Source organism: Oreochromis niloticus, linkage group LG5, assembly GCF_001858045.2.
Source record: "Oreochromis niloticus isolate F11D_XX linkage group LG5, O_niloticus_UMD_NMBU, whole genome shotgun sequence".
Classification (NCBI taxonomy): Eukaryota; Metazoa; Chordata; class Actinopteri; order Cichliformes; family Cichlidae; genus Oreochromis; species Oreochromis niloticus.
This window is the reverse complement of record NC_031970.2, coordinates 29817167-29829911: the sequence shown is the minus strand read 5'-3', so window position 1 is coordinate 29829911 and position 12745 is coordinate 29817167. Positions and strand designations below refer to the sequence as shown.

The 12745-nt window shown below is 42.2% G+C and overlaps 1 protein-coding gene across 2 annotated transcripts in view; it reads left to right on the top strand.

The window, feature by feature from the left end:
* tafa4b (TAFA chemokine like family member 4b) overlaps positions 1–12210 on the top strand; it is a 38666-nt gene extending 26456 nt beyond the window's left edge. Inside the window, exons 5-6 of one of the 2 annotated variants that reach the window (XM_025906975.1) lie at positions 8399–8523; positions 10657–12210. In XM_025906975.1, coding sequence (XP_025762760.1) covers positions 8399–8523; positions 10657–10668 — 137 coding nt within the window. In that variant the 3' untranslated portion in view covers positions 10669–12210. The remainder of the gene's footprint in view (positions 1–8398; positions 8524–10656) is intronic. The other variant, XM_025906976.1, reaches the window with a different exon arrangement.
* The last annotated feature ends 535 nt before the right edge of the window (positions 12211–12745 follow it).

Sequence of the window (12745 nt, the reverse complement as noted above, 5' to 3'; positions counted from 1 at the left end):
AAAAGGAGTGACACTAATGAGAACCTAATGCACTCTGTGTGTGATTGAGAGTTAGTGATGGATTCTTTTTGATGGTCTTAATCACTTTTTCAACTCACACGCACACACAGACGGCGCGGTTCTGCCGTCACACCGGTCACGAGGCTTTCTAATTTCCTATTCAGATCTCACCTCGGACTCTCACCTCCTCTCACTTCCAAATCCAGTGCTCAGCAGCACTTATCTCATGAGTCAGGCTTGACCTCTGAGTTCACAGTTCCAAAAGATCTCACCTCATCCGGGGTTTTCTTACGCACACAAACACACCTCAGCGTGCGCACACATCCACGCGTGCTTCTCTCTCCCCTTTTTTTGGCTCGAGAACTGATGGAAAGAGACAAACCCCTCTCAGCAGGTAGCCTTTGTAGAAAAGCCATAGTGTAAATGGAGTTACATTATTGATGCTGGCTGAAAGAGGAGTTAATGGCGAGAGGTCCCATTACTGGGCTGCTGCACTGCATGGTGGGATACGCTTTTTCAAGTGAACTCTATTCATCACAACAAACCTGAAACCCACTTCTGTATTGGCTTCTTTTCTTTTTCTTCTCTGTTGGAATTAGCGCTGGTGGCGTGTGAGAATAAAGGGTTTGTCCTGCAAAAAGTAAGGTCATTTGGAAAAGTCTAAATCTGCGCGTGAAGAGTTTGCAGAAGGTAGAATTGTTAACCGGAAAAAAAAGAGAAGTCAAGCTGTTTTCGGGCTAACGCTGTAGGAGAAATGCACCCGGTCCACTTCTGAGTGGATCACATATATTTTATATTTATATATCCAAAAAACAAACAAAACACAGGTCGATGTCAAGAAAACATGTGCAGTAGCAGAGTTATGTTATGGAAATGTCAACAAATATCTTTTTCCTTGGTGTCACGGTACGCTAATCTATCTTTGAAGGACAGGAACAAACTGTTGCAAATTGTGAACTGTTACAGCAGCTTAGCCCAGAGCCTCTTTATACCAGACAGCTGCAGAGGATGACCAGTTCCATCATAAATACTGACGGCCGCCCCTTATGTGGCGAGGTTAGCAGTCCCTAAATGCAGGACAAAGCTTTGTCCCATGTTGCTATTCTTTATCTGAATAAGTAATATCGGTTCCATTCATTTTTAATTTGTGTTTTATTATGATATTGTTTTTAGGTTCTTGGCCTTTTTTTATTGTATTTATTAGTCTGAAGGTTTGAAGTTGGGGTTTTAGTGAAGCCTGGAGCCCTCTCTCTTCTCTCTCTTTTATTTTTCTCACCATGTGTTTGTGAATATTGTCCAGGGTCTGTGTTTGATGTCTGGTAGAAGGGTTGTCTGCTCTTTTAACTGCAAAACAAATATGCCTAGAGGTACCAATAAAGGAACCTTGAACCTGAAGATTGACCATATTCACTAGATGTGAAGGTCCCAATTGTGAACACTATCACACAGTGTGAATTTATTGATGTAAGCAGTAGTTTTAACAATATGTCATAATAAATAAACCTCTGCACTTGTATCATCAGAGTAGGACCTGCATCCATCTGATCTGCTTTCTCTGGAGTACACTTCTGTACAAAAGCAGAAAGTTTTTTACGGTGATTTTTTTGGGTACCAGACAAAATGACTTTAAATCTTTTCACAGTCACTGTCATTAAAGTGTGTTTGGCGGTGGGGAACGAGAGAGAGCACGGCGACCTGATAAAAACGGTGGCTGAGTGAATTTTGCTCGCTGTGTGATATGGTGACAGACAAACTGTGTTTCATTGCTGGGCCAAGAAATTTAGTTAAGTGTTTCAGCACACATCAACCTGCTGTTGTTTACAATAATATCTGCTCCTTAATGTCATGCTTTTGAAATTTTGCCAATCTGTTCTGGTGTATGTGCATAACCATAAACCACGTGCAGTCTTTGTCTGACAGTTATACCGATGTGTTTTTTGCTTCTTCTTCTTGTTTTTTGTCCACATACCTGGGTGTGCTGGCATGGATGTGCGAGCTGGGGCAATGGAGATAAAGTGTGTTAGTAAATCATTGTAGAAAGAGATGGATGCCGCTCTCCAACTGCTTCTGCACTTCAGGATCACTGAGTGGAACTGTTACAAAGCCTGGGAGCATTCATATATCTGGGCCCACCTCCAAACTGCCTATGGGTGTGTCTGGGTTTGTGTACATGAAGGTACATCATATTCCATTTAAATAGTGATGACCTCGGAGCAAGGGCACAGGAATGCTCTGATTGTGCATTATAGCTTACACTTACTGAAAATTTGGGACTGTATAGATGGACACATGAAAACCACATTACATCTATAGTGCTCAATAGACATGTGCGCACATATAAATGTGTAAGCACCCAGACACAGACGCAAAGAAACCCTCCTCTGCTGCTGTCTGCTCCATCATGTGAGTTCAAGCAGTGCCTTTGTGAAGTATTAATGGGGATACACTCCCACAGACACATGCTTGAGTGTGGACAGTGTGATAGGATGTCCTGGCTAACATCAAGCAGGCTACAGCGGATTTACACAATTGGATAGGTAGTCATTAAATTAGTTTTGTTATATCAAAGGCTAATTGGTTACTTTAGATGAAAAGGTTAGGAGTCAGGGAAGTGCCTTTGAACTTGGTGACTTTTTTGCGTTCAATGTGACAGATACATTTTTTGCCCACTGATGAACTGAGGATGAGGTGGGAAAGGCTCAATCCATCCAAAAAAAAGCTGTATGGATGAAAATGTACATTTTCTACTGTGGTATATCATAAAAGGAAAGGTCAGGAGAGTAATGAATAATGTACTATAATATAGCTAAACTATATTCATTACCATATCTCACCCTTAGAGGGTAGGCCCTGAGTAGAGGTGCTACATTCAAAGCAGCCAGTTGAGGCGTTTGGGCATCTGACCAGCACGCTGCCTGAGTGCCTCTTGGTGAGGTGTTTTGGGCATGTCCAACTGTGGCGAGGCCCCAGGTTAGACCCAGGATATGCTGCCGAGGTTGTGTTTCTCATTTAGCACAGGAATGCCTTGGTGTCCCCCAAACTGGAGGAGGTGGCGAGAAAAAGAAAGAGAAATAATTTAGATTATGCATAACAGTTTTTTTGTCTTTTGAGAGTTCAATTGTGTTGACCTGGTAAAAATCAGAAATTAAAGCAGTGTTAGAAATCAGGTTTATATTTTTGGCATCGAGGTGAATGCAGGTGGTGGGTTTTTTCAGTCAACACTTGTTAATTCACCTGCTAAGCTGGAGCACAGCATGCATTCTTGAAGTGCTAATTGGCAAGAATCAAGGCATTGCATACAATAACTGAGCAACGTTGTGCCACAGGGATGTGAACAAAACATCTTTTTGCTTTTATGCAGTGGAGAAGGAGACCTGCAATTTCAACTTTGTCCACTTGATGTCACAAACATTACAATATCAATGCAAGCAGTGGCAGAGGAAGGCATGAACAGAGGCGGCGCTGGGATGAATGCTCATACGGCTGACATGCTTGTTTGCACACAAAAATGAAAAAACTGAAGCTGCAGCTGGCAGAATGCTGAGTGACATTTACCAGGTGTGTGCTAGATTGACATGTTGTGATCAGTAGCAGGCGAGCAAAAGCTGTAGGCACCCTCGTAGCATAAAACATCCACAGACCTTATTTAGACAACCCAGGAGACTCTATGAGAGCCAGGGGAATAACATACTGTAGCTCCCGTCCCTTCTGTTGCCTAATCACCTGCACCTTAAACAAAGCCCTGTCTAGACGTTTGCCCTCAGCTGATCCCATGCTGAAAGTTTGCAGGAGAACTTAAAAGGCATTCTGAGTGCAGCTTCTATAACGACTGCGAGTAACTGTGATGAAATGTATGCCTGAGCTGCAAACCTTTTTTTAATTAGCATGGGCACCTTTTGTGAATATAAATGTAGAGTCTTAATGAGACTGATGCAATTAGAGTACGTAGGCTAAGGGGGAGTTCATGTGTTAAATGCATTTTTCCCTGAAAAAATGGCTTTTTGTTTGACGAACTTGGCAGTGATTCATTTTCACATGTACTTGTTGAACATTATTGTGAAAAAATTACAGGCAAGACTGTGGAGACGCAGTGGAAAGTCGTCATTGTTACAATAGCTTAATAATTTTGAAAGCAACTCAGCTGATGATTGTTTTTCCACTTTGTTTTGTTTTGTAAGAGAGACTTTAACTGAGACCAAAGAACAACTATTTTACACGAGTCACGGGTCATGTGGTATGAAGCAGCAAGCAGTAGGTACTTAATGTTGCTCCCTTATTTCCTTTGGAGTCGACACAGCGGCTGGATCTGCCTATTGCTCCGACGCAGAATTTTGATGTCCTTCCTGATACTCTTATGTGCCGCTATGTCTCAGGCCTCAGTCACACAGGCCGAGAGACCTGTTAGCGACCATCTGGCAGCCACTGATCATGAGGGGGAAAATGTGCACCTCCTAACTAGTTGTGGATCATTTTTTCGGGTTTTCCTGCCAGTCACTAGCATGAAATGGATCACAAAGATGTACATGATGCTGCGCTGAAAGGCCCGTTGCAAATGCTTTGGATGGCAGCAGATTCCCACCTTTGTTGTCTGTAGCTTGCATGGAAGACACTAACTTGTCTGTGAACACTTGCCAATTACTCTCTGAGCTAAAATGAAACAGTGTGATGCAAACTGGAAACGGAGGCCATTTGTCTTCAAAGTAAAAGTTGTCCTTATCGCTGCAACCAACACATCCCAAAAGGCACAGATTTTCTTCGAAGGAAAACATTCTCCACTGCTTGGTGAGTAGTTTGTGTCTGCAGACAAGTTGGCCTCTTCCATGCAAACTGCTGGGCGACAATAGCAGTGCCAAGGAACTTTTCATTTCAGCACCATATACATCTCTTTCACCAGTTCATGTGACCAATTTCACATTAGAAAATGCCAACAACCTCCAGCAACTGAATTTTTCCTTTTTTCTGGTGACCAGTAGCTACCAGGGCGGGTCACTGACAACTGTGTGGGGCTTTAGCATTTTTATTTCAGAGTGACTGCCAGCAGCCATCATTTACTATTGACAACCAGTTGGGGAATGCACATTTTTCCTGGTGGTTGCCAGATGGTCGCTAACAGGTCTCTAGGCCTCTGTGACTGAGCGCTAAGACAGCACACAGTCTTCCATAAATCCATCATGTATTGCTTATATGCTCTTTTTTGTTTGTTTTTGTACATAAAAGGCATATGTATATGCCATGCAGTTTAGGAGTTTTGATAGTGATAGTGGATGGAGTTGATTATTTTTGACAGGTCGCTATTTAAGCCTGTTTCTGGTCTGTGTGCTAAGTTAAGCTAGCTGGTGGCTGTTTGTGGTTTCACATTTACTGTAGAGGCTCACGAGTGTCAGTAGTGTTAACATAGGTGGATTAGTGAACTATTCAAGATGACTATCTAAATCTTCTAAATGTAAATATTGAATTTCAGTCATTCAAACCGTTGCGCACCTTAAAAGCTTCCTACTGGCCTCTAAACTTCCTCCATCAGTACAGCGAGGAAAAATACGGCTCCGGTGGAGATAATTTCAGAACTAACTGGTGCACAGTATCGCTGTAATCTTTTTACCATTGACCTGTTGAGATCTCTGTCTGAATGTCGTCTAGTACTTGAATTATCCATGACATCACAGGCCACGTACAAACTCCTGTCCATTTTCTCACTTGTCAGGCAGGTTCTTATGTGTCACGCCCCACCCTCCTAGTAATAGCATGAGATAAGGTGCAATAAACACTAACTCCATAATAGCACTCAAAGGCCATGCCTAGTAGCTCTATATAACACTCTAGCAGTAGAAGCACTGTCGTTGACACTGTAATGGCCACATTAACAATCATTACACAGCCATTGGTTTTTAGAACCGCTTACTGCCACTGAGCTCATGTATCATAACAGTGTGTTCAACATTACGTCTCATCATAGCGGCGAGAGGTTTTTGTTGTGTTGACTGGGCAACTTCAAGTTAGCTTTCTGCTTCTCGCCAATTTCCACTCTGCCTCAATTTGTTACTCTCCTTTTCCTGTGTTTTCTTTGTTTAATCTGCTCCTTTCACCACTACACTCAGTGATAGTCATCCTCAAACAGCCTCTTTCCTTTGCACCCTTCGCTCTGCCTCCCCGAGTTCCTCTCACTGCTCATTTCCTCACTACAAAGATGTTTTCTTGGTGAACAGCTATTATTCAGTCTTGTCTCCCTCCCACCCTCCTCTCCCTCTTTCTCTTAGTGGCACTGTTTTCTTCTCCCAGAATGCTTGAGAGAATTGGCCCATGTTCTTTTGCATTATGCAGTTGAAAGTCCATTTTCCTCACAATACCAGCTTATCTCATTCATTTGTTGGAAACAACAGATATGAAAAAAATTTCTTTCTAAACACCATCAGTCCAGCAACTTAGTGATGATGAAGTTGGGGAGATGGGATTCTTTTTTCTTTCTGCATTCACCTTTGAGACTAAAGGATGGACAGATGATGAGTTAGGAGAGCGGGGACTGAGTTATTCTCAGCTGTCAGACTGTCTCTTGTCTAGAAGGTGGGGTCAAATGATCTGTGAGATTTGAGTGCCAGCTGCTAAGATGGAGGAAACTTTAGCTTTTAATACCGGATAAACTATAGCTTAGCCCAGACTGCATCCACTTTCCTACCTGTGCAACAGGATCCAGTAGCTCAAGACCATATTTACAAAATCAGGTACATTTCCAGATGTGTGAGGACATGCTTGAAAAACTATAATAACATGACATTCACAAAAACATAGATTCCGCACTGTATCTAGATGTGCAGTCAAATGAGCGAATGTGCGGCATTGACCATGTTACCTCCTCTGCACACTCAGGTTGACTCTTCAGGCTTGCTCATCTAAATCCTTGTGTAGTCATTGTTCACCCACATGTGATAGTTTTGCATTAATATGAACCATGGCACTGGAACTAAGTGAATATGTCAGATGTCATACCATTATTCTACATATAAAAGTGTCAAACCACAGCTGGAATGATGGTGGGAAAGCGTTTTACCTTAACGTGATCAGTTTTCACCCGAGACTACAATAAGAGAAGAAGAGTGCATCAAGCTTTGTTCACTGAAACACAGAAAAGCAGCTTTGTAACAGACCCAGGAGTTGCTAACAAAGAACCCAACGCCAAAAACAGCAGTTGTCACAAGCGTTAGCGGAGACTCAAGCGCAGAGCGGGTTTTCAGTTCCAAACACAGGTTTATTTACAAACACCAAGTGCAGAATATGTACAGTGGGGGGAAAATCCAGGGATCCTAGGATCCAAGGGAAAGGTCCAGGGGAAAGCTCTCACACACAATCATCCAGCGTCGAGAAGGTCTGCGTCCCGGCCTTGGCAAATGGCAAACACATAATAGCAAACAGGTGGTGGGCCAAGGGCGGGAGCCTGCAGTGAACTCCGCCCAGGCGGAGCGGCGATGGAGAGAGAGAGCAAAATAAAAACACATGTAGCCTCGTGGGGCCGGCCGGGCAGACACGGGGACCATGACAGCAGTTCTGTTAAAGCGGCAGCTCTTTGAAACATTATCATGCTGGGATGATATGAGTTATTAGATTTGGTTCAATTATGTCTTTGACTGGATGCTGCCATTAATCAAAACTTAGGTAATTATAATTATTACAATTATAATTGTTTAATAAGATGATAACAAATATAAAATCTTCACAAGTGTTTTGTTTTTGTGATCCTGCATGAATACCCTGCCGTCCAAGTTTTTCTTAGTTTGAACTGAATAAAAGTTATTGCAGTCGAGAAATAAAACACAGCTTCTAATTGTTTGCTTTAGTACAAAGAGCTCTTTTTGACCTGCAAAAATCATACAGCAGTTCAGAATCAGCGTGTTGTCTTAAATAAATGAGCCTTTTTTTTTATTGATAGAATTTCTTCTTCATAATCCTATTTTTCCCTTGGTCTTATGCAATATGAATAATGCTGGTTCAGTTCACTTAATGTGTTTTGCTGATTTTGCATGTAACAAAAGGCAATTAAATGATAAGCAGAAATTTCATTTGAATTACAGGAAGTGACTGTCAGCTCCTCATGCAAATGCACACATCTGCACAAGAAGCAAAAAAAAAAAAAAACACAAACAAGTGAACATCAGCAGCGTTGCAGGAGGGAACTTCTCAACTCTTCTCATTCTACTTATGAATAAAAAAACCCAGTAATTTTTATTCACAGTGTGCTGTCCATGGTTCTGGTGGTTTCCAGTGATCAGTGTTAATTATTGCGTGGTGTGCTGGTCACGTTGGTGTTGTAAATTTGCCTTATTCTAGCCTTTTGCTCTGCATGTCATATAATCCATTTACTAACCCACCGTCTTTAATTTTCTCTCTGAACATCCGCTCACTACTCCAGCGTCTATTGTAGCCCAGAAGTGGTGGTGTCAAATGCAGCCATGTATGGATGGGGAGGAGTGTAAGGTCCTTCCTGACCTGACCGGTTGGTCCTGCAGCACTGGCAACAAAGTCAAAACCACCAAAGTAAGAAGAATGCATTCGTCTGTTCGTCTACACCTGCATGTGCCTGCTCTCTCTCTCTGATGTGAAATCACTGATCAACGCTTCTCCTTTTCATGGATTTCTTACCTGTGTTTTTTGCGCTTGTGCACCGTGACCTACGTGCAGTGTGTAACTCTAATTATAGCGTAGCCTGTGAAATCTTTTCATCAGCGTGCTACAACAAAGCGCGTAAAATTATCAGTGTTCACATCAAAAAGTCCCACGAGAATCATGTGATGTCCAAAAAAATAAAATAAAATACAAAAAAATGCATGTATTACCAACCTAACTAACATTTGATGTAGATAGATATGACCTTGATCTTCAATTCAATTGATTTCTTTTGTCTGTGAAACATCTTGCTTTAATTAGTGTTGGGTAAACAAACTTTCAACTTGATGACTCTTGCTGGTGTTCATATTGTATACGCCAGTATATGAAAAGAAAGAACTCAGAAGGGCTTACCAAGCAAATTAAAGATGATCTTGTAAACAGAGATTGTTTGGATCTTCAAAATGCCCACAGAAGACCGCAGTCTAATTTAATCACTTATTTCAGAGATCATTATAAATTACAAAGAAAATACAGCGCTAATCAACAGGCAGGCCTCCAGGTGATTGTTTGTGAAGCTGCTGTAGTCGTATCTCTTCAGGTAAGACGAATCAAAAAGAACAAAAAACAAAAACAACCGCCACAGTAAACCCGAGACCTCTGTACAATCTACCCCACACAACCGCCATGTGATGTCGAGTAAACTGATGCTATTCATATGAGATAAATTGATTTAAATGAGGGCCCTTCATGGCCCTTTGTAATCTGCTGAAGTGTGAAAGTTAATTTGTGGGTCTGACGACCGGGCTGTGTGTGTGCATGCGCCAGAGTGCGTGCCGTGGGATGGAGCAGGTGTTTATTTACAGGTGAAATATAAAAAGAGAAACAGTTGGACGTGAAAGCGGCGCAGGCGCCATAAGACTAATTGCTCAAGAGATGGCATAACAGAACAACATCTGTCGCATTCATTAGAATGCATTATGGCTGGGGCCTTCCACAGAGGCTTCACAATTAAGAGTCTTAATTAAATTGGTGAGTGGGGTAGACTGAGGAACAGAGGCACTGCCGAGCTCAGTCACAGGCAGTGGAATTAATGACCCTGGGCCTAACACCAACTCTGGGACTGATAGGTGCAATTATCCCTATTTTGTTGCACGCTGCCGTATCTCTTCTTCTTCACTCCCTTCCTCTCCGTTTTGTCCCTCCTACCTTGTCTGATGAGGCCTTTAAGCTAACTGCATCAGTGGACATTAATTGTGAATTTGCAAGGTGCTTCGGGACTGGCGAGCAGTTACTTGGAGACTTGGTGGCAGATGTCACTGTAGATAGTTGCAATGAGACATCGATTCCTTGGCAACTGCTCACACGGCCCTGCTCTCTTACTTTCTCTGCGGCTCTGTTCTTTACACTGGGTCTCTCTTTCTTCCTCTGACCTCCTTGCACCACCTCAGCATATTATTCACCATGATGATCAGTATATGTCAATCTTTCTTTCACTCCCACACAGCGTAGGTGTGTTGTAGAAAGATGCATAGATTGCCTGACTGAGGCATCATCATTTAACAAGAAACAGCAAAAACACCACACCATGAGATCTGTATTTTCATTCTTACTTAATGTAACTTTATTTGCAGGAGTGGAACAAGCAGAATTAATATTTTATGCATGAACATATCTGGTCATTGTACAGCATAAACACACACCGGACTGGGTTTGCTGATAGAAACAAGTTCTTTACATCTGCAATTACACTCCTTCAGCTCTCTGTTCAAGTGTAAACAAACCATTGCAGCTCCAAGACATGTGAAATTCATCTTAACCAGTTGAGACACTGTTGGTTCTTGCAATCAGACCACCGGCTAGACAGCCAACAAGCTCTTTCGGTCCAATGAAAAGGACACAGAGGCAGAAATAGAAAGGAAATTGTTTGACTTTAAATATTCACCCCTGACATCCGATTGTCTCTTTCAAATAGAAACATTTGTTCAGCCACTGTGAAGCACTTCATGTGATTAGATGTCTCTGCGACCCTGATTCTCTTATCTCTCTTTTTTTTCTTTTTAGGTCACCCGATAGCAAGAGAGCCACCGAGCCATGAGGAAACATGAAGCTTTCCATGTGGAAAGGATGGATGACTCACACATATTGTATTTACTGTAAGATGCGGGAAAGGAAAGGACTGCTGTCAAGATATCCATCACAAAATAATGGGATTAAACGTACTCATCACAAACTATGTTCACTTGGCAACATGGAGCCACGTGTACAGCATATGTAATATGCTGGTTGTTGAGACCAATGGACTACAATCAGGGTACCAGTGGACAATAAGGGGACTCTTTTTCTCCAATAATGAACAGTTTGGATTAATCAGAAACGTTTGATTTCAAACTCCAATTAAGCATTTCAAAGTATATATTTCAACAAAGCTTTCTGGGACGAGCTTAAGATGTGAACGAGAGGCGGTGCTGAGAGTGTTGCTGGACACGGTTCAGACCTGTTGAACATATACTGGAAACACTGGCGGCAGTCTGGGTGGGTACGTGAGAGTTAGCAGCTTATAACTAGCAAATAGCAAATTAGATTTAAACGGCTCTTGTGGGTCAAGTCACTACCACAAAGACTGTTTTGCGGGAGTCATTTTGCAATTCTAATTAGGAATTGCAATAGGATCATAACAACATATTAAAAATTCATGTAAGATATTTGCACTAGTCGAAGCCGTTTGGGAATGTTTTGTTTTTCTAGATATCTCCCATCTTTTTGCTGTGGATGTCACATGAAACTGAAGGTGAGCATTTTGTAACATGTCTGACACTTGAAGTAGATAAATATGTATATCACACCTCACTCATTCTGAGTAGTTATTTGTTTAAAAAAAAAAAGGCTCAGACTGTCGAGCTCCACTTACATACAGCTTGGTACAATATGAACTATTAAAGTGTGATTCATCCGTCTCATTTTTTTGCCCAGAGAAATTTTCCAGGCTCGGCCTTCAGAGTTATATATCTTTGATCTGTTTTATTCGGTACTGCGACATCTCTTATTTTGACTGTTGAAAGGAGGACCATAAATGTTCAAACAAGTGTGACCTGTTCTAATGTTGTTATTTCTTCCTTCTTTTTTTTTCCTTATTGAAAATGTTTTCTAAATATTCTGGTTCTTAATCTTTAAAAGCACCGCAGATACGAACCCACCGCATGATTAGTTTTTTTAGCTTCTTTTTATTAGACGTGTTAGTTTTTTTGCGCGCACGTTGCCTATTGATTTTCTCCAGAATTACCCTCCGCATCAAAGCTTGGGTGAGACATACTGAAATAATTGCCACACATAATGGCAGTTCAACATTTTGCAAACATGTTTTTTTTTTTTCCGTACAAGGCTCGATCATTACTGCCCTGAGTGCAGTAGCATCGCGCCCGGTACAAACATCATAAATCTCTCCATTATCTCTGTCCATTCTCCCCCGTTACACTCCCCCTTTCTTTGAATCTTTCTCTCCTTCTCTTGTGCCCTCTCTTTCTCTCTTTTTTCCTACTGTAATGTCTCTGAAACAAATGATGGCACAGATGAAATGGTTTTCACGCAATCTACCCCACGCACTGTATCTTAATTTCTCAGCTGTTCGAAGTTGTTTGCAGCTTTTTGCACTGATGCTTTCCAAATCATACCCCCCCCCCCCCCCCACCCCACCCTTCTTGTGAACACACAACCAAAAGAAAGTATTTTTCAAACTGCATCATTCTGCCTCTCTGATTTGTGAATGTCTTGGGTTAGTGTGCCCAAGGGTGAGCCTGGTGGGGGCTGCTCCTCTGTGAATGAGAGCCTCTGCTTTCAGACATGCTGCCTTGTGAGCTATGATAAATTTGTGGGAGCTGAGCAGCTAACTCTCCGGCTCCAATGCCGAGCTCTGAGCCAGAGGGAGCTTGGGGACAGCAGGGCTACCGGTTGCAGGCAGTTCCACTCTCTCATTACTGAGAGGCCTGGATAGCACTGGGCTTCTCTCGGGAACACTGACATGGAATATTTTTAGGCTTACGGTGCAGCACTGCAGTTAGGCCAGTCACACCAAACTGCCCTCTTTCCACGAGCGGCGTATCAGCAACAATGGTCCTTTGGAGAGGGGAATATGATGACATCCTGTAACCGCATT